The following is a 22,156-nucleotide window of genomic DNA, read 5'->3' on the forward strand; positions in this document are numbered from 1 at the left end:
CCACCACCCCCACCCCGCCCCCGCCCCCACCGTGGCTGTGCATCTAGCAGGGGACAGTACCATCAGCAAAGTCTGGGAACTTCCAGGGAGCCCGCATCCCCCTCAGCCTGCCTTTAGCCAGAAAATATTCCAAGCTCTGCTCTCTAATTTGGAAAGCCAATGTTTGTATTTGGAGATTGTGTTGCTAGACTCAACAAGGGTAACAAAGCAACAGGAAGTGTTCCCCAGAACTCAGGCGCCGACTTGCGTGGCTCAAAGCTGGGTGGTCGTCCATCCCACTAAGGCGGGTGGATACAGGTTCTTTTCCTGGACTATGCCATTCCAGCCAGAGCAAGGGATAAGCCTGTGATAGCCGTAAGTCAGGAATCACTACCAAGGTCAAAGACCCCCAAATTAATTGTTGGAACCTGCGGCTCTAACTCTTCCAGCAAAGCTACTTCTGTGAAAGCTGTGAAGAGCAGAGGAAATGGGACAGGAGAGGAGCTGAATCCTGCAATTGTATCGCTAGGAGCCCCCAAAGTACGATGATGGTCCTCGGGCTAGCATGGGGGTGCATTGGCACCATGTAAGGAAAGGGGCCTTCACATGGCACAGTTGGGATGGGGCAGTGTGGGGATGTTCAGAGATAAAAGTTTCCCGTGAGCTCTGTTTCAGCAAATAGCGATGACCACTTTGGCAACTGCACAATCTTGCCTTCCTGCACGTGGACATTTTTCTTCATGCATGTGCCTCTTGCAAATTGTTCCATTGTTTGTTTAATTGTATTTCGTGAGTGGAGAAGAGTTGGAAGCAAAAATCATGACTGTTCATGAGAAATGTAAGTCTGTGGTAATACTGCCTTTAGTGAAATCAAGAGCAGATTTAAAGGGATGTGAAAAGCATCAGAATGGTCATATAGGAGGCAGGATCGTTCCCCCTACACCCCGGCCATGCCGGTTGTGTTTTATGGTAGGAGTGATTATGGCAGCCTATGTGTGTGTGGGCATAAGAATACTTATTCTATGGATCTTAAGGTAACTATGTGTTGGAAAATGTATGGCGTGGAATTCAGTAAGGGAATGCCCACGGTTTGTGTGGTTCCTGGAGTTAGAAATGGGTGGCAGATCCAGCAAGAGGCAAGATTTCCAAATGGACTGCTGAGTCATTCTTAGGGTGGGTTAGGAGAAAATGTGTTTTGGTCTAAAGGAGGGAGGAAGAAGTCAAAAACAAGTAAATTACAAAACGTGGTTGCAGGATTGAAATCTGATCCTTAAAAGGAGAGGACAGCCATGAGTATAATGTTTTAAAATGCACACAAAGAAAACCACTGTAGTGGGAGTCACAAGAAGTTCAATCATTATCTGGTCTCATCGTCGGGAGTGGAAGCTGCCCACTCCAGAAGCTGTCTGCTTGCTCCACAGCTCTTAGTTTTTGCATCTGTAGGTTTTGTGGTTAGTCCTGGTTTGAGGTCATTGGAGCCGTCCCGTTGGTCTGGGTTTGTTGCCTGTTTCTACTGACTCGTGAGCACTTGGGTCCACACCTTGGATCTTGACCATCCTGGCATTTGTTTGGAGGACCTGAAATGGCTCCTTCCAAAGAGGTCTGAAGAGTTTTTGCCTTGAAGTCTCTTCCAGCGTACCCAGACCAAGCTGGAGGTCAGAAAAAGTTTGGCTGGCATTTCCTCTGACTGCCATTTCCTTTCAGCACAAGACTTCATGTGTGAGGCTAATCCTTGACAATGCTTTACTGTGTACATGAAATGGAGCAGAGCCAGGCCTTGCTGAAGTTACTCCTGGTCATGTACAGCATCCCGTTATGATCTCATGGGGCGCCGGACTAAGTGAGCACTCAGAGACGGTCACGCCAATAGCCTATTGTATCCTCGACCTAGGAGTTAAGGAGTAATCTTCTGCTTACAGATAGAGTTTGGCCATACAAGACTGCATGGCCAATAAAGCTGGTGGCAAAACTCAAGGCCCAGAGAGATGGAGGGCTTTTTATAGTTAGGGAATTTCAGTTTCGTTTTGTGATTGATTTTGTATTTTGCGAACACTGAGGGCGATTCAGACACAGTGAAGTGTCTGTATTGGAATAAGGACCCTCCAGGACAGTAATTCCACAATCTTTTGACAGGAAGATAGGTATTATCCATGCTGAGAACAGAAAGTCTAGCAAGAGGTAGACTTGCAATCGTGAACCCATGGCTCTGAATCCTGTCTCACCTTCACAGTCTTGCCTGGGTTATATTGGTTGCAGATGAGATATGACTCTACCACTTCCTAGGCCAATTCCAGAAAATTTCCTGACCAATATGCATTGCATGTAACATTTAATTTACCTTTTCCATGATGCAAACAATTATGGAGTAATTTAGCTAGGAAGGCTCATGGCACTCACGGGCAGGTGTCCTGAGATGACCAGATTCCACCTTTATCGAGAAAGCATTTTTGAGATTGCCAACATTACTTGCCAGAAGTTTGCATTATTATGAGTCAATTATAAATGGATCCAATTTTTTTTTCTGAAAGTTTGATGGTAGATATCAATTACTATTTTAGAACTATAATATAGTATTTAAAGCTACTTTTTAATATGAAGTCAATAAGGACATTGCTCTTGACTTCTGGGATGGCTTCTCAACTAAAAGCTTCTACTTTAGTATCTGGTACCTCCTCTGGATACTGGGTAGCTTCTAATAAGTTACTGATCCCTTACTTTGATGTGGACAAAGTACCCCTTACTTTTGATGTGGATGCTTCCATAGCATCCCCAAATCATAAGCAGCTCCAAATGCCCATCTCATCTATTCTTGGTATAAATGTTTATTTTTTTATCTCTTAAAATAATGTGACTTGGAGTCAGGACTACAGCTTATCCACTGGGTTATATCTCACATTAGGAGATAAAACATTTTGATGGGTGAATGACAGTTTCCTATACAGGAAATGCTTTTGCCATTTTTATGGTTTTTTCCTCCACAGCCTTTATTAAGCTCCTACTCTATGCCAGGTACTTTGAGCTGCAGGTACAGCTGTGAAAAAAACAGGTAAAAATCCCTGCCCCCCTGGGGGCCTTATTGCAGCCGGGGAGAGACGAAACAGGCAGAATCCATCAGGAAAGGTATCGTGCAGATGTTGGGAATGCAGCTTTTGACTGTTGCCTCCCCCATCAGATCCTCAGCTCTACAAATGGTGGCAATGTCTCCTGGCTGGGTATCCAGAGCCCAGCACACAGCAGGCACTCAATGAATGTTTACAGAGTGGAGGAAGACTTACACTGACTCAGGAACTGTGGCTCAGAGAGGGCAAGGGACCCAACCAGGGGAGCCATGGAGCTTAGGCAGATAAATTGGGTGTGGCAAGAGGGGTGTCTGCCAGGCCCAGGAGCCCTGGCTGTCACCAATGCACGATGTGACTTTGGGTGAGCCACACCCTCTCTGTGCCTTGTTGGGAGTAGGTGCTGGAAAGCAGTGGTGGGAGGGGTCATTAGGATGACCGTGTCCTGGAAGCTGAAGCCCATACGGGCCATGGCCTTCCAGGCTCCAGGCAGCCCGAGGCCCTTTGGAATTCTGCAGCTTCCCCTCTAGCTGCTCTGGCCACAGATCTTCCTGCTCTCTCCAGCTCCCCTCTGTCCCTCAGTCCACAGCCAGCCATTAGCTGACTTGTTGACCATGACTTCAAAGCATCCAGAATCCATTCGGCTCTCACCACCCCCACTGCCATTGTTTCCCAAAGGGTGTTGTCCCCAGGCTTGTCTTTTAGAGCCCCCCAGGAGAAAAGAGGACTTTAAAGGCAGAAAGAGAGCAAGGCACCAAACCTCAAGCAGGCCTTGCTTTCCCAGACTCTCGAACTTAAAAAAAAAAAAAGCACACACACACACAGAGGCAGGCAGGCATCCTCCCAGCCGGGCCTCGGTGGCTGTGCCGCAGCCCCTCCTCAACAGCAGGCAGGAGCCAGCCCTGGGACAGGCTCCACACACTCACTAAGCACCACCTCCTGCACAGCCCAGTCCCTGCTCTCAGCCTGAGCAGGCCCAGCAGCCCTGCCCTCCCAAGAAAGGGGGTGGTGAGAAGCCGAGCGTCCCCTCCGCAGAGACCAGCACCACACATGACAGTGTTGGTACCAGCACCCAGTCTTTGAGCCACAAGTGTCTGGCACGCTGCTGAGCCTTTATATAAGTAATTGTATGGAACCCTCCCATATCCTCAGGAGGAACGGTCAGCCCCATTTTCTAGATGTGGAAACTGACACCCAGAGAGATTTCAGCACATGCTCCGGGTCCCATGCACAGCCCTTGTGCTGGATGGCCCCAACCCTGCTTTCTAATTCTTTATCCTAAATCCAGGTTGCAGGCCTTATCTTAGGGAGATGGTGCTGTACCCTGCCTGTGAAGGACAGTCTGCCTCGGTCTAGCCCCACCCTGCCCCTCGCTGGGTGGAGCCTCCTTAGAGGCTCGTGCATGGCTTTGGGATTCCGGGCAGCAGGACAGGTCTGGGCTGCTGAACAGGGACAGCAAAGGACCGGACAGCAGACCCCACGATGATGACTGGGCTCCATCCTACGTGCACCTTGTAAGAGCCACATGGAAGCACGTCCATCTGAGAGGTTGGAAAAGGAGGGAGCTGTCTGCAGGTCCCTCCAGGTCGGGGGTTGCCCCGGGGCTAGCTTCCCACTCCCCCAGGCTGCCATGCTGAAAGCCAGCAGGTGTCTCAGGTAGCAGATGTGCAGGTTGCTCGAGGGAGAAACTCTGGACGCATGAGATCCAGTAGTACAGAGCCTGAGTCCTGTGGCCTGGCCCAACTGTCCCAAAGCCCCAGGACTCTGACCATGTGTAAACCTTATCTCTTCTTCATGCCCTCCCTGGTCCAGGGTTGTGTCCTTTATTGTACTTGGTCTCCTTATCCTCAAGGATGCCCATCACGCCACTCTCCAGCTCAGAACCCTCCAAAGGCCTCCCTCACACCCACGTGCAATGCAAGGCCTCTGCCCACATCTTGCAAGCTTTGATCCTCCATCTTTTTCCCCAGTCACACTGACCATCTTCCTATTCACTGAGCTCATTCCGACCTCAGGACTTTTGCACGTGCATTTCCTCTGTTGGGGAGACTGGTCCCCACTTCCTCCAAGCCTTGTTCCTCTGCCTATTCCCGGGCACACCCTCCAGTGGGCACCCAAGTTACCCTCACCCCAGAATCTCAAACCCACCACCTGTCTTTCTCCAGACACTCCATCATCACCTGGAGTCCCTTGTTGGTTGGTGTATTTGTTTTGGCATTTCCCTGCTAGGATGGTGTGCCTGGAGTGAGGGCTTGGTCTGACTTGATCACCATGATATCCACGAGGTGGAAAGTGCCTGGCACATTCAGACTCATACCCTCGTATGAGTCTGCTCAGGCTGCCATGGCAAAAGACCACAGATGGGGTGGCTTAGACAACACACATTGGTTCTCTCACAGCCCTGGAGGCTGGAAGTCCCAGATCAAGGTGTCGTGTTGGCAGAGCTGGTTCCTTCTGGAGTTCCTGGGGGAATCTGTGCTCTCCTTCCAGCTCCTGGTGGCTATGGCAGAGGCCTTGGCATTCCCTGGCCTGGGCTGCAGCCCTGCAGTCTCTGCCTCTGTCTTCACAGGTTCTTCTCCCTGTGTGTCTCTGTGTCCCAAATCTCCCTCCGCCTGTCTCTGATAAGGACACCTGCGATGAGATTTAGGGCCCATTCTAAATCCAGGATGATCTCATCTCAAAAATCTTCACCTTAATTATATCTGCAGAGTCTTTTTCCAAAAAAAGTCATGTTCCCAGGTTCCAGGTGAACATAAATTTTGGGGGGACTGTGGGGACACCATTCAGCCTCCTGGATCCACCTTACTACTAGAGGAAAGGGGGATACAGTGCGAGCCAGAGTGTGGGGGGCTCCTCCCCGGAGCACAGGCCCAGCTCTGAGTCCTGGCTTAGACGTCACTGGCCCTCCCAGATGTCAGTTTCTTGATCCTGAAAAACCAGATAAGGGCCAAATGCATAGACTTGTTGTGAAACTTAAATGTGTGTCTCACCACGGTGCTGCCCTCATCTGAGTGGAGGCCACAGCCTAAGAACTGGGGCTGAACACCTGCTTCTCCCACACTCCCCCAGTGCCTGGCCAAGCCTAGGTGTGAGGCCAGGTCTGGCTTCCAGCAGGCCCAGGAGGTGTTGCCTGTCATCTGTGCACACCTAATGGTTCTCCTGCCTGGTCCTGAGCCACAGAGGCCTGATGCCGTAGATGACACAGACCATCAGAGGTTACAAAGGAGGCTGGGTGTGATGACTCACGGCTGTATTTCCAGCACTTTGGGATGCTGAGGCGGACGGATTGCTTGAACTCAGGAGTTTGAGACCAGCCTGAGTAACATGGCAAAAACCCATCTCTATAAAAAATACAAAAATAAATAAATAAATAAATAAAACTTGTTGGGCATGGTGGTGCATGCCTCTAGTCCCAACTGCTCGGTAAGCTGAGGTTGGGGGATTGCTTGAGTCCAGGGAGGTTGAGGCTGCAGTGAGACCTGATTGCACCACTACAGTCCCCACTAGGTGACAGAGTGAGACCCTGTCTCAAAAACAACAACGACAACGACAACAAGTAACAAAGGAACACTGAGACTCTACTGGGAATATGGAGTCCACTGCCCCCTGTTCCCCAAGCCCAGGCCGGTAGAAATCCACTTGTGCTCTCTGGCTGCCAAGAGCCCCTTCGGCAGACAGGGTGCACTGGACCCCTGGTCTCTGCATCGTGTGTAGAGGGTAGGTTGTAGGGTGGGGTGAGGAGGGGTTGGCAAAAGTACCACCTTAGGGAGGTGGTAGGGAGGACTTCTGGTGACCTGTGGGCCACTTTCCCTCTTGTGTCTTTGCAGAGCTTGTCAGGAAGATTGGAGGTGCCAAGTAGCAGAGAAAGCATTCGCCAACTGTGACGGGGAGAGAGCACATGTCTAAGGCCCACAAGTCTTGGCCCCACCGGAGAAGAAATCAGTTTTCCTCCCAACGCTACCCGAAAAAAGAAATGAATTTCTTCCAGCAACAGCCACCGCCATTCGGCACAGTGCCACCACAAATGATGTTTCCCCCAAACTGGCAGGGGATAGAGAAGGACCCTGCTTTCCTCACCAAGGACTTCAACTTGCTCACTTTGAACAATCAGCCACCACCAGGAAACAAGAGCCAGCCAAAGGCAAAGGTAAGCCCGGTGGAGGGGCGTTTGGAAAGGGTGCATTCTGGCTGCTGGTGCAGAGGGCTGTCATGTAAGCCCACCACGACAATAGAACCAGCCAGTCTGCTCCTCCAGCACAGCTGGTGTCTCCAGCTCTCCTGGTCACATCCAACAAGTACCAGAAACATACACAGACTCCTGCAGCAATAGGCTGCTGTGACGTGGGTCTGGGGGCTTCTGTATGTGGGGGACCCCTTCCTGGAGCTTTTCTTCCAGCTTCCCCTGCACCCATCACATTGCCACCTTACCCACTCACCAGCCTTCCCAGCTCTGCAGTGCCCTGGCGCAGAGCCTCTTCTCCCTCTGACTGGAGCCTCTGCCTCCTTGGAACGTCCTCCTGGCTCAGTGCTCCCAGCCCTTTCCCGGCAGGCACACCCTGCACACCTGCAGCCAAATCCTCCCAGCATCTGCCCCAGTGAGGCCTCAATAGGAACAGAACAGAAGGGCCCCTGCATGCAGCGGCACCCTTCCATCCACCTTCTCACCTCCTGTCTGCAACCCCACCTAACATCATAGCTGCACAAACTCTGCCACACACCCCCATGACACCAGGGACCCTACCAGGGGTCAAGGCAGTAGCATCTGTTCTGCCTTCTCCAGGGGCCCGAGAACAACCTGCACAGCCAGTACGAGCAGAAGGTGCGCCCCTACATTGACCTCATTGACTCCCTGCGGGCTCTGGGTGTGGAGCAGGACCTGGCCTTGCCAGCCATCGCCGTCATTGGGGACCAGAGCTCAGGCAAGAGCTCCGTGCTGGAGGCATTGTCAGGAGTTGCCCTTCCCAGAGGCAGCGGTAAGTTCCAATGGACCACCTTCCCTCTGCAGCAAGCAGTGCCACCTGTAAGCCACAAAGCTTCCCCAGGCACCAAGAGGTTTCAGAGACAGGCTGCTGGGAGACACAGCCTCTGGAAGAGACAGACCTCTGGGAGAGACAGGTCACTGGGAGAGACAGGCTGCTGGGAGAGACAGGCCACTGGGAGAGATGGGAAACTGGGAGAGATAGGCCACCGGGAGAGACAGGCCCCTGAGAGAGACACGCCTCTGGGAGAGACAGGCCGCTGGGAGAGACAGACCACTGGGAGGCCGCTGGGAGACAGACTGCTGGGAGAGACAGACTGCTGGGAGAGACAGGCCGCTGGGGGAGACAGGTCACTGGGAGAGACAGGCCACTGGGAGACAGGCTGCTGGGAGACAGGCTACTGGGAGAGACAGACTACTGGGAGAGACAGGAAACTGGGAGAGACAGGCCGCTGGGAGGGCCCTAGGAGGTCAGCTTCTCAGGCTTGGTGGAAGGGGCCCGGATTCCCCATACATGTTTAAATAGCTCTCACTGCCTGTGTGTCAGTCAGGTCCAGGGACCTTGCCACTCCTTCCTAGTGGTCTTTGTGAGAATGTAGAAGCATTTCTTTGATAGGGTTAAATTGATGCTTTGGGTGACAGGTGAAGCCTTCTTAAAGAATTTTCTCAATGTTTTGAAAATCTCTTATTGAGGATCGTGATATAAGACACCTTTGCTTTGGACAAAAACTTTTAAATGTCTGTGTACAGTGAAGAAGCTGTTGTACATTTATAATTTAATAAAATAATTATAAAGGAAAATTATAAAGGCGCTACCCTCAGAGTGGGTGCTGGAGAGTGTTTAGAAAGGAGTTTTTACAATGGGGTAAGCAGGGCGTGGGGAAGCCAGCAAGAAGGAGGTGGGACAGGAAGGGGAGCAGCTTCCAGAACCCGAGAAGGAGCAGTGTGCAGGGGCCCTGGCAGGTGCAGCGGCAGCAGAGAGCACCCAGCTCCTTCTCCTCCCTGGCTCCACTCTCCTGCTGCTGCTGCTTACTTCTTAAACCAACCAGAACCCTGGGGCAGGCGGGAGGCATCTGATGGTTTCTCCAGGGCTGCCCAGAGCAAGGTGGGGCTGCTGGAGGGCTGCCCGGATCCTCCACACCCCCCTGCAGCAACCGCAAAGCCTCAGTGAGCCTGGGAGAGTGCCCCTCCCCTGGCCTCCCTGCTGCCATCTGCAGCCTGGTCCTTTACCCAGTGTGTCCCGTAAGATGCCCATCAGCCTGGGCACAAGGCAGGAGAGAGTAAGGGTGTGGGATGGCCAGTCCTCCTCCGTGCTCTTGGTTCAGCATTTGGGGCAGCGAGACTCCAGAGTGGAGATTCTGAATGCCAGAGGGCAAGCATAGGACCCTGGGCGAGTCCCCTAGTTGGAAGACGGGACAATACCTCCCTATACGGCACGGGACAAAGGACACGGGTTCTCAGGGCTTCACGGCAGGAGTGTGAGGGCCCCCACCCCAAGGAACTCAGCACCGCTCCCACCTTTCCTGGGTTCAGCGGCATCGGAGGACCCTGCCTCAAAGGGCACCGTCAGGATTCCCCTTGCCCCTCCTTCGGGATGTCCGCCTTCTCCTCCGGGCTCTCGCCACCTTCTTCCCACTCCTTGAGAGGGGTTCCATGGCCCCTGGATGGTCTCACTGCTCCACATTCCTGCTGTCCCCCACCCCCCACCCTAACCAGGGCTGCCCACCGGGACAATTACAGGGCCTGGGGCAGACACCCGACATGCTGACTCCAGTTGCAGGAAGACGGGGAGCCTGGACTTGTGCCAGAGCCCCAGCGTCCGCCTCCATCACTTCCAGGGCAGTGTGGTGGGGGCTGCAGCTGTGGTGGGGACTGTGGCTACAGCCGTTTGCTCATGTCCATCAGAGCTCAGGGTGCTTAGTCTGGTAGCGAACACTTCCCAAGGACAGTAGCACCTCCCGGGGACCTGTGCCCCTTTGCACCTGCTCAATCCAGAACCCCTCACCTACTACCAGGCCCCAGGGACAGCCAGAAAGCTCAGACGAGGCCTTTGGGGACAGCGGGGCAGGTCCTGGGAGCAAAGGGCCCAGCGCCACTTCTTTTAAAGGAAACTGAGGATGTTTGGGGAACCTCTCGCCCAGGAATCGTAACCAGGTGTCCGCTGGTGCTGAAACTGAAAAAGCAGCCCTACAAGGCGTGGGCCGGAAGGATCAGCTACCAGAACACCGAGATAGAGCTGCAGGACCCTGGCCAGGTGGAGAAGGAGATACACAAAGGTGGGCCCACATCATTCCAAGGTTCAGATCTGACAGCTGCTCCTCTCACTTCCTCGATTCCTTTTCTTCCTCAAATCACCCCCACAGTGACCACTTACCTCCTAGCTCCATGTGCTCCCACATGGGGCTGCTCCCATTGCTGTCACCTCCACCATCCCTCCAGGTCCTTGTCCAGGTCCCCGCTCATTGAGCCATCCCATGCTGAGGACCCTCTGGTGGCTTCCCTTAGCAGCCCACGTGGCTGACCTTGCCTGTCCTCTCCTCCCCCAGCCCAGGCTTTCTCCACTCCACAGGGTACTCGCCCTCCGTTCCTTCCAGGCTTCTCCTCTTCACCTGCCCAATCCCTACTCTATCTTTGGCTCTCAGGTCACCTGCGCCTGCAAGGCCCCTGGTCCCACCCCAGCTGTCACAACCATGGCTTGTCTTCCTGAAGCTCAGCTCTAACCCTGGCCAGCCACCTTGTGGACACCTTTCCTCCCAGCACCCCCTCCAAACGCAGACCCCGCTCACCCAGCTGTGGGACAAGTTTCCCAATACTTGTTCTTGGCCATGGCTGATCAAAAAAATGCTCAGTTGCTCCTGCAGTCCACAGCCTTGTACCCCGATGGGCCCTGGTGGTTATGTCCCTTGGAGCACACAGCCCTGCCTGCCCCAGGCACTGGAGCCTCTCACTCTCCCTAAAGGCTTCTCCCCTATCCTACTTGCATGGCCCATCCTGGACTCAGCCAGGATAGATGGAAAAACAACCCTGAATGTACTAAGACTCCCTGCAGTGAGGAACTAAGTCTAAGGAAGGCCTTTTGCATTACTGGATAGCAAACTCAGTGCCTGAGCGGGAGCCCTTTAGATGACCCCACGGGCTCAGCCCTTTCCCAGAGAACCCCTGTCTGCCTGGATCAAATGACTCTCTAGAGGGCTCCCTTCCCAAATAGAGAAGTCTTCACCCCAATTTCAGTGTTCACCTCTAAGACAGAAGCTGCTGAATACCCTCAATTAGCAAGTTTCCGAACTTCAAATTGCAAAAGGTCTGAACCCCAGCTGTGCCCACCACAACTACCATGGTGCTCCCAGTACATCCTGCAATGTTCGTTGACATCTGTCTGGAGTCTCTCCAGCTGTGAGCTCTGTGGGGCAGGGCCAGTAGAGCTGTCTAGCAGACCAACAGCACACCATATGTGTAGGTTTGGTCAAAGTTTTGGGTAAGAATGAGTAGTGAGCAAACCTAAGCCAAGACATCTTTAGAATAGCATCTTGGAACCCCCTCCACTGCTAGTCGGAATGCAAGTTGGTGCAACCACTTTGGAAAACCATCTGGCAATCTCCACTAAAGCAGTTGGCAGGAGGCCACACTTCCTTACCTTGTGAACTTCTATCCATAGTTACTTAGTATCCCTGTGACATGGCAGCCAGCTTCCCCTAGGGCTGGCCATCCAAAAGGAATCAAGGAGGAAGTCATGATCCATTTAGGAACTGGTCACACACCATCACCTCCACTGCATGTATTCATTAGAAACAAGCCCCTGTGTTCAGCCCATGCTAATGTCTCCACTTTTTGGAGGGAGGAACGTTGAAGGATTTGTGGACATATTTTAAAACCACCACAGCACTCACTGGAAAATGCTGAAAAGCAGGAAGAAAGAGAACAGAACCCATCCACACTCCCATAGCTAACATACCAGAATCTTTCCTTCTCATCTTTTGGGAAGTGTAGGTCTGTGCACCTACGTATTAAACAGCCATCTTGGTGGCTTCTGAGATCCCTCTGCAGGCTTCTCTGAAATGTTTTCTAAACACCAGGGACCCACTGAAGCTCTCATACCCTGGAAAAAAAGCAGTCATTACCTTCAGGAACTGCTTCCTCACAGGGGTCATTGAGGGCTCTGGTTTCTCCCCTCCTGGCCTCCATAGCCCAGAACATCATGGCCGGGAATGGCCTGGGCATCAGCCATGAGCTCATCAGCCTGGAGATCACCTCCCCTGAGGTTCCAGACCTGACCATCATTGACCTTCCCGGCATCGCCAGGGTGGCTGTGGGCAACCAGCCCCGGGACATCGGACTGCAGGTGAGTGCTTCTGGAATTTGGGATTGAGCTCAGCTGAAGTGGGGAAAGGGTCCGAGGTCCCCAGGGTCCTGGTGCACCTCCTGGAGCCTTTACACTGAGGGATGAGGATGGAGTCTCAGGTAAGACCCGCCCAGGTGGGGGCCTCATGCCCAGGTTCTGACTTGGGCTTGACAAGTCACAGAAAAAAGAGAGGTGGACTCTGGGGGACTGGCAGGCATATGGGACAGTGCACGCCCTGCCCAGTCATTCGGGACTGTGAGCCCAGTGTGACCAGCTGTGCTGATAGTCAAAAGAGGGCAGAAATTTGGATTTTTACATGAAATCTGTCCATTTTGGCAATATTTTAGAAAATGAATGTTACATAAGTCAGAACGTGGACTGTGGTCCTGGTCGGGGCAGGAGAGGCACAGGGGAGAGGGAGGGCAACCAGGCAACAAGGACACACGTCAGCCAACAGCAGGGCTGTGGCTTCTCTGCCAACAACCTACCCATCTAAACATAAGGCCAGGCATGGTGGCACACGCCTGTAATCCCAACACTTTGGGAGGCCAAGGCAGGAGGATCACTTGAGGCCAGAAGTCCTAGACCAGCCTGGGCAACATAGTAAGACCCTGTCTCTGCAAAATATAAACACAATTAGCCGGGTGTGTTGGTGCATGCCTGGGGTTCCAGCTACTTGGGAGGCTGAGGTGCTAGGATCACCCAAGCCTAGGAAGTCAAGGCTGCAGTGAGCCATGGTTGTGCCACTGCACTCCAGCCTCAGTGACAGAGAGAGACTCTGTCTCAAAAATAAATAAATAAATAAACAAATAAACCTGAGATTGCCTGAAAACATAGTCCTGGCTCAGGTACCTGAATCAGATGTGGTCCAGGAAGACTCGTGCACACCCTGTTTGGGTTAGGCCAGTCCCTAGACCGGCCCTGTCATACTTTGGCAAGCCAGCTCGTGCGAAAATGAAGGAGACAGAGTGGACGCCAGGGCAGGAGAAGGCTGGGGAGATGAGGCCCTCCTCTACTAGAACTGAGGCCACTTTCCTGGCTTCTTCCATTTTGTGGGAGACACTGGCAGTGTTGAGAACCCAACCACAACCAAATTAAGGGGTGGCAGCCCCAAGAGCCTCCTGGGTGGGGTCTTCACTAGCTCTGCTGTTTGGGGCAAAATCTTGGTTTTTGGGACCTGGTGGGAGGTAACTGAATCATGGGGGCAGGTCTTTCCTGTGCTGTTCTCGTATTAATGAATACGTCTCATGACATCTGATGGTTTTATGAAGGGCAGTTTCCCTGCACACGCTCTCTTGCCTGCTGCTATGTAAGATGTGCCTTTGCTCCTCCCTTCCATCATGCTTCTGAGGCCTCCCCAGTCATGTGGAACCATGAGTTCATTCGACCTCTTTTTCTGTATAAATTTCGCTGTCTCTGATATGTCTTTATGAGCAGTGTGAGAACAGACTAATGCAGCCACTCTACTTAGAGGCCACTATAGAGCTATTAATTGGCCTAATTTCAATATTGTGGTGCCTCAGGGAATAGAGAGCGGGAGAGAGATTGGGGAGCCATCATAACACAGGCAACATTTATTAAGTTCTCTATCTTATATGGGTCTGGTCCATAGCACCCCAAAACAATTATAATAAAAACATCCAAAATCGATGATCACACATCACTATAACAGATAGAATAATAATGAAAAAGTTGGAAATAGCACAAAAATTACCAGACACAGAGGCAGAAAGTGAATACATGCTATTGAGAAAAGTGGCACCAATAGGCTTGGTCAACTCCTACAAACCTTTGATTTGTTTTAAAAAAAAAAAAAAAAAAAAAAAAAAGCTGGTCACAGCGGCTCACTGTGCCTGTAATCTCGGCACTTTGAGAGGCCGAGGCACGTAGATCACCTGAGGTCAGGAGTTTGTGCCTGTAATCCCAGGAGGCTGAGGCAGGAAAATCACTCAAACCCGGGAGACAGAGCTTGCAGTGAGCTGAGATCACGCCACTGCAATACAGCCTGGGCAACAGAGTGAGACTCCATCTCAAAAATAAATAAATAAATAAATAAATAAATAAATAAATAAATAAATAAATAAAATCAGCAAAGCACAAGAAAAGAAGGTTTGCCCGTGCACAGTCCCTCCACATCTGAGCCTTCTCAGGTATAAGTGCTGCCTTCAAGAGAGAAAAAAAATTGTTTTCTTAGAGCAAATTGCATGAGAGAACAGGGTCACAGGAGTTTAGAGGGAGCAATGAAAATTGTCACTGTGGCTGTGAGAGGCTGGGAGTGTGAAGGAGTAGGGGATAAGAACTGTTAATGGCAGAGGGAGAATTTGGATCAAGACCAGCCTGGAAATCCATCCCTAAACATCTCCTTCTCCACCACCTTCCCACCCTCCTTGGCCCCCTCTAGTTTGTCTTAGACCTCTCTCCTGCAGATCGGGGCCTCCAGGTCCCACAACCTCCTTGGAGCCCCAGGGCCTGCCCTAACCAACCTGGCTGAGGCCTCCAGGTGGCCTGTTTGAGCACCAGGAAGCCACTGTTGGGGAATTCCTCGATTCTTTGACATTGTCCTCCACGTTCCTGGGCCTGTGAAGGAACACCCTCCTCCACGTTCCTGGAACTTCAGCCCTTACTTGGCTCAGGAGTCTTAACTCCTCAGGATGTCCAGGGGTGTCAGAAGGAGAGAATACAGTCACGGGTTCTTAGTTTCTGTTTCTGATTGGGCCAGTAAAGCCCCTTCCTCATCCCTCTTTGCCACTTATTACTAAAGACAGAAACCAAAAACTATGGCTTCAGGCTGCTAAAAACCTAAAACAAAACAGAACAACAACAACAACAAAATAAGGCAGGTTGGACAAGCTTCGTCACATAGTCAAAGCTTCCTGCACACAATCATGGGCCTTTCTGGAGTCCCACCACCCTTTCCCATCATACTGTTGTGTCTCTTCTCAGATTCTTCATCGTCTTTGATTTCCAGAGGCACTGCCAAGGTCAGACTGCTGGTCTTGTGTGCCCTGTCTTCCTCCCCTCCCCGTCTTCCTGAGAACTCATGGAAATCTTAGCTCCTCCAGCAAGAACACATGTGTCTTTCATTTGAAAGATTCATGCCTCTCTTCCATGTGAAAGCTGATTAATGCTCATAAGGAAGGGGGCGGGTTCTATTCTTGGCCTGATTTGTCTCCCTAGACTGTCCCTGTGAAAGGTCCTTCTGTATTCATGGCCTTATTGTACAGCTTCACTTTCCCGGCAACAAGCGCTTGGCAGTGTTCACCCACCAAATGTGTTAGTTTTCAAACTCAATTGATCACTCCCTCCTTCTTGAAAGTCTTCTTCGCTGGCATCTGGGCACATTGACCCTGGTTCTTTCTCTCCCTCCTGTTGGTCTCTCCTTAAGTGAATTCTTCCTCACTTCCCTGACCTCCAAATGGTGCAATGCCCTAGAGATCCCTTCTTCCCATTGAAAACTCTCCCTGCTATGTTCCTGGGTTACAGTCCAGTCTCATGACTGTAAATACCACTTCAGCAATTCCTAAATCATTATTTCAAGCCCAGCTCTGTCCCCTGAAATCCAGGCTCCTATCTCCAGCTGCTGATTCACCCTCATCCTTTGAGCATCTAATCGGTACACAAACTCAGTGAGTCCAAGCAACACCCAATCTTCCCCCCGACATCTGCCTGCCCCATAGACATCCCCATCTCCGACAGTGGCACCTCCAGCCTCACAGTGGCTCAGGCCATGACCACTGGGGTCAGCCTCCCTTCTCTCCTCCTCTCACGTGACACGTCCAGTCCAAAGCCTGCTTCAAATAACACGCCCAGGCCCACGTCTCCTCCCACTTCCACCAGCACCCTCACCCAAGCTGCTGCCATCTCAGACCTGGGTTATTGCCTCTGCTGGCCTCCTGCTGGGTTTCTCTGCCTCTGCCCTTCTGGGCAGCACCCTTCCCAAGAGTGTTCCCCACATAGCTCTTGTGTTTTAAGGCTCAAGTCCGATGCTGTCACTCCTTAAAGTTCCCCAGTGGCTCCCATGTCAATCAGTGTAAAAGTTCCAAGGTCCCATGCGATCCAAGGCCCCTACTTCATGGACCACATTTCATGTCACTGCACCATGGCCCCTCACTCCACCCCACCACATCTGGTTCTGCGGCCCTTGGTCCCTCCGGCCCACTTTTGCCCGGACTCCTGCATGTGCACACACGCTTCCCACTGCCCAGGGCTCTGTGCGCCTGGCTCTCTGAAGAAGGCATCCCTCATTCCTCCCAGGTTTCTGCTGCAGGGCTGCCCTACCAGGGGTGCCTGGCCCTTTCCATTCCACTTGCCCTCCCTGATATGTCTCCATTGTGTTTATGGCTTATCTCACCTCCTGGGCTGTAAGGCTCTGGGGGCGTATGCTCAATGCAGGGGGTCTTCAGGAAAGAAGATACGCCAGCCATGGGCCTTGAAGGACAAGTGGGAGATCATCAGAGACCAGGGCAGGGCCACTGGGGCAGGTGTTCCCAGGATGGGGTTCGGCCCAGCAAAGCCCAGAGTCACGCTGTGGGACAATGTTGCCTTTGCGCCATCATGCCTGTCTGCCTGGCCGTGTGGCTGGGTGACCAGAAGTGAGACGTGTGCTCTTTTTTTGTGTGATTCTTTGGCATCAGATCAAGGCTCTCATCAAGAGGTACATCCAGAGGCAGCAGACGATCAACTTGGTGGTGGTTCCCTGTAACGTGGACATTGCCACCACGGAGGCACTGAGTATGGCTCACGAGGTGGACCCGGAAGGGGACAGGACCATCGGTAAGAGAAAAGAACCAAGCGGCCGGGTGCGGTGGCTCAAGCCTGTAATCCCAGCACTCTGGGAGGCCGAGGCGGGTGGATCATGAGGTCAGGAGATTGAGACCATCCTGGCTAACATGGTGAAACCTGGTCTCTACTAAAAATACAAAAAAAATTAGCCGGGTGTGGTGGCGAGCACCTGTAGTCCCAACTACTCGGGAGGCTGAGGCAGGAGAATGGCATGAACCCGGGAGGCAGAGCTTGCAGTGAGCCAAGATCACACCACTGCACTCCAGCCTGGGCAACAGAGCAAGATTATCTCAAAAAAAAAAAAAAAAAAAAGAACCAAGCTTCCAGGGCATGGATGAGAAGGGAGGGAGGGTTGCCGCATGTCTTTGGAAGATCCTGGAACGTATCATATGCCGTGTGTCCTGTGCTGAATACAAGGCTACTGTGCTTGTTCCTTAGGAATGGCTTATTGAGGGCTGAAGTAGATAATACCATCTACTCAGTAGATGGACCTGAGCATGTCAACAAAGTTAACGCTGAAGAAAAGAAAGAAAAGAATAAAAGTTAAAAAAAAAAAAAAAAAAGGATCTATTTGAATATTAACATCTCCAAGGAAACTTAGTACTACTTTTTAATAGTCAGTTTTCTGGTCCTCTCATTGCCACAAACTCAGATAATCAATAGTTATCAATAAATATTAGCTATTATTATTATTTTGAGGCAGAGTTTCGCTCTGCCCCCCAGGCTGGAGTGCAGTGACATGATCTAGGTTCACTGTAACCTCTGCCTCCCAGGTTCGATTCTCCTGCCTCAGCCTCCCAAGTAGCTGGGACTACACGCACATGCCATCACGCCTGGCTAATTTTTGTATTTTTAGTAGGGATGGAGTTTCACTGTCTTGGCCAGGCAGGTGTCAAATTCCCAATCTCAGGTGATCCACCTGCCTCAGCCTCCCAAAGTGCTGGGATTACAGGTGTGAAACACAGCCCCCAGCCAGCTGTTATGATTATAAATTCAGTCATCACTATAGTCATGGGATATACACGATCTGCTCTTAGTATAGCCTAAAACTATATTGTAAAATAAATGCACGTTTTCTTTTTTTTTTTTTAAGTTGGGGTATTTTATTTTATTGTCAACTTTTGTTTTAGGTTCAGGGGTACATGTGCAGGATGTGCAGGTTTGTTACACAGGGAAACATGTGTTATGGGAGTTTGTTGTACAGATGATTTCATCACCCAGGTATTAAGCCTAGTACCCATTAGTTATTTTTCCTGATCCTCTCCCTCCTCCACCTTCTGACACGCCCTAGTGTCTGTTGCCCCCCTCTGCGTGTTCATGTGTTCTCATCATTTAGCGCCCACTTATAAGTGAGAACTTGTGGCATTTGGTTTTCTGTTCCTGGGTTAGTTTACTAAGGATAATGGCCTCCAGCTCCATCCCACAGAAATGCAAATTTTCTGTGCATTCTAGCTCGAGCATAGAAATAGAGAAAAGTGTGCTAGGCTTAAAAGAGAAAGAGACTCATGTTCATAGCAGCATTGTTCACAACAGCCCAAAGGTGGGAGCAACCCAAGTGTTTACAGAGGGATGAATGGATCAATAAAGCGTGGCATATACGTAAACCAGTATTATTTAGCCTTAAAAAGGAGGGAAATTCTGAAACACACAACAACATGAGTGAACTTCAAGGACATTATGCTAAGTGAAATTCCACTAAGTAAAGAACAATCACAGGATGATTCTACCTTATTTGAGGTCCCTAGAGTAGTCAGACTCATACAGACAAAGTAGAATGGTGGTTGCCCAAGACTGGAGGGAGGGGAAGTGGGAAATTGTTGTTTAATGGGTGAAGAGCTTCAGTTTGGGAAGATGGAAAAGTTCTGGAGATGGACGGTGGTGATGGTTACACAACAATGTAAATGTACTTAATTATACCTAACTATAAACTGGCTAAATAGGAAAATTCACTCTATGTACATTTTATTACGATTTTTTAAAGAACATTTTTAAAAAAAAAAACACAGGGTAGCTAAAGACAGAGTAGGGGGGAACATCCTATTTTTATTAGTTGAATTATTCCCTTGCAGACTTGAGTTACATGTATTTTACAATTCTTTTAAAAAGGAAATTGAGGCCGGGAGCGGTGGCTCATGTCTGTAATCCCAGCACTTTGGGGGGCCAAGGCGGGCGGATCAACTGAGGTCAGGAGTTTGAGACCACCCTGGCCAACACAGTGAAACCCCATCTCTACTAAAAATACAAAAAATTAGCCAGTCGTGGTGGCGCACGCCTGTAATCCCAGCTACTCGGGAGGCTGAGGCACGAGAATCACTTGAACCTGAGAGACGGAGGTTGCAGTGAGCCCAGATCACGCCACTGCACTCCAGCCTGGTGAAAGAGCAAGACTCTGTCTCAAAAAAAGAAAAGAAAAGAAAAGAAAAAAGAAAATTGAATGACTATCTACACAATACTCCCAAAGGATGAGAATAGAGCAAATTTGATGATAAGATAACAGTGGCTTAGAGAATATCAAGTTTCAAAAAGAACAGTGGGTCAATACTTTCAGGCCCTCACTAAGCTGGTTCCCCACCCATCCATTGCTAGATGGATGCTGTCTACTCCCTCAGCTTCAGCCGAGCTCCTGTCCCCTCTTGGGACAGAGACTGCTTCTGTCGAGGTCACCCACACCCTCTGCACTGAGGAGCACATGGTCACATCTCTGTCCTCGCCTTTCCTTTCTCAGCAGCAGTCACCCCAGTTGCCCACTCCCTCCTTCCTGAACCTCCCTCCTTCCTTCACCATTCTCTCTCTCAGGTCGCTTCCATCACTGGCCAGCTAGAAGTCACATTCTTAGACTCCTTGTTTTCATGGCTCTTCAATTCTCAGGCCTCTAAGTATGGAAAACTTGGTTTGGGCTCTCCTTCTATCAACACATCATCACATTCAGTGATCTTATCTGGCTGTGGTTTGTAATCCCATCTACATGCCAGTGATTCCCAAATCTGTATCTATAACCTTGACCTTGCTTAACTGGACAACTCCATTTGGCTGTCTGGCCGATGTCTCCAGTTAAACATGACCAAAACAGAACTCTTGGTTTCATACTCCATCCTGATTCTCCTCCTCCCCAAGGCTTCCCCACCTCATTCACAGAACCCATCCACCCACCCAGTTCTAAAGCCAAATCAAAGAGTCCCATTTGAGTCCTCCCTCCCCTTGCCTCCAAGTCCAATGTATCTGAAGTCCTGGTGACTCTGCCTCCAAAACGGGTGCCAAATCCATCCACTCCTCTCCATCCCCACTGTCACTGCCTGAACCAAGCCACCATGGTCTCCTGCCTGTACTGCTCAAACATTCTCCTGCTGTTCTAGCACTCACCTTGCCCACGGCAGTGCCCTCTCCACTGGCCTTCAAACATGTCAATCAAGTCATGCCCTTCCCTGTTTACATTCTCTCCTGCTGCTGTTTCATATGCATATGAACCCCAGACTCCTTTATTTAGAAAGCAGAGCCCCAGGTGCCTGCCTCTCTGATCTCAGTTCCCACGCTCTCTGCCTTGCTCATGACGGTTCAGTATGGCTCTGCCATCCCTGCTCCCTCTCACCCAGGGTCTGGAGTGCTCCTTCTCCATCCCCACTAGGCTGACTCCTTCCTTCATTCAGATCTCAGTCCAAATGTTGCCTTCTGAGAGAGGCCCTCCCTGTCCACCCAACCTGAGACTGCGCCATGCATCTCTGCCCACAGTCATTTGCTAGCACATCACTTTATTTAACTCTCTGTGTAGCCCTTATCAATATCCACTCTTCTTTATTTCTTGTATATTACTAGATTAATTTATCTGGAGAGAGAGGTTCAGGAATAGTAGACCAGATAGCCAGACTTACCCACAAATTAAAACGAAGGACAAAATAGCAGAAAATAAGGCCAGGCACGGTGGCTCATGCCTGTAATCCCAGCACTTTGGGAGGCTGAGGTGGGTGGATCATGAGGTCAGGAGTTTAAGACCAGCCTGGCCAACATGGTGAAACCTCATCTCTACTAAAAATACAAAAATTAGCTGGGCGTGGTGGCACACGCTTGTGGTCCCAGCTACTCAGGAGGCTGAGGCAGGGGAATTGCTTGAACCAGGGAGGTGGAGGTTGCAGCGAGCCACTGCACTCCAGCCTGGGTGACAGAGCAAGACTCTGTCAGAAAGACAGGAAGGAAAGAAGGAAGAAAGAAGGAAGGAAGGAAGGGAGGGAAGGAGGGAGGGAGGGAGGGAAGGAGGGAAGGAAGGGGCTTTTCAACACACACAAACAAGAAATGCAGTGGCTATTTGACACTCAAGCAACATAAACACAAAAAAAAGCACTTGGAATTCAAAGTTTTCAATCCAGTGTAAGCAGGAAGGAGTGGGGACAGAGGAGGGGGAGAGGAAAATGGGGAGGAGGAGATCAGAGGCGGTACCCACAAGAAGGAGCCCAGAGAGTCCGTTCAGGAGACACTAGAGGGGGACTCCCCTCAGTAGGGAATGAGGCGTTCTTGGAAACATGGTGCATGGAGCCAGTTCATTCTAACCATGTGTGCTGCCTTAGTGCTGGGCACCCAGTAGGCATCCAAGAACTATTTGTTAAGTCAACTATCCAGGACGAATGAACTGAGTGAGAGGGTGAGATACAGAGCCAAAAGAAATGCAAAGAAGAGGGGCGATGAGAGAATGAGGAGGGAATGAGGCACTGGAGGATCAAGACTGCAGAAGACCTTGCTGGCCAAAAAAGGAGCCCATAGCCCAGTAGGAGTCAAATCTATTTGAGGGGATCAATGACCTTTTCATTTCCCTTCTTTAACCATCTCACAGGGATCCTGACCAAACCAGATCTAATGGACAAGGGCACCGAGAAAAGCATCATTAATGTGGTACGAAACCTCACATACCCCCTCAAGAAGGGCTACATGATCGTGAAGTGCCGGGGCCAGCAGGAGATCATGAACAGACTGAGTTTGGCAGAGGCAACCAAGAAAGAGATTACATTCTTCCAAACACATCCATGTTTCAGGTGA

General features: G+C 50.9%; 1 protein-coding gene across 5 annotated transcripts in view; it reads left to right on the top strand.

The window, feature by feature from the left end:
* The window catches only part of MX2 (MX dynamin like GTPase 2), a 49,916-nt gene that overhangs the window by 9,746 nt on the left and 18,014 nt on the right, over positions 1 to 22,156 (top strand). For 4 of the 5 annotated variants that reach the window (XM_017880218.1, XM_017880222.1, XM_017880221.1 and 1 more), the window contains exons 2-7: positions 6,863 to 7,182; positions 7,816 to 8,008; positions 10,155 to 10,289; positions 12,198 to 12,352; positions 16,987 to 17,125; positions 21,954 to 22,152. In XM_017880218.1, the coding sequence (XP_017735707.1) occupies positions 6,934 to 7,182; positions 7,816 to 8,008; positions 10,155 to 10,289; positions 12,198 to 12,352; positions 16,987 to 17,125; positions 21,954 to 22,152 (1,070 nt within the window). In that variant the 5' untranslated portion in view covers positions 6,863 to 6,933. Of the gene's footprint in view, positions 1 to 6,531; positions 6,753 to 6,862; positions 7,183 to 7,815; positions 8,009 to 10,154; positions 10,290 to 12,197; positions 12,353 to 16,986; positions 17,126 to 21,953; positions 22,153 to 22,156 lie in introns of those variants that run through there. The other variant, XM_017880219.1, reaches the window with a different exon arrangement.

The sequence above is a fragment of the Rhinopithecus bieti genome, unplaced genomic scaffold (assembly GCF_001698545.2).
Source record: "Rhinopithecus bieti isolate Rb0 unplaced genomic scaffold, ASM169854v2 scaffold_11744, whole genome shotgun sequence".
In the NCBI taxonomy this organism is placed as follows: Eukaryota; Metazoa; Chordata; class Mammalia; order Primates; family Cercopithecidae; genus Rhinopithecus; species Rhinopithecus bieti.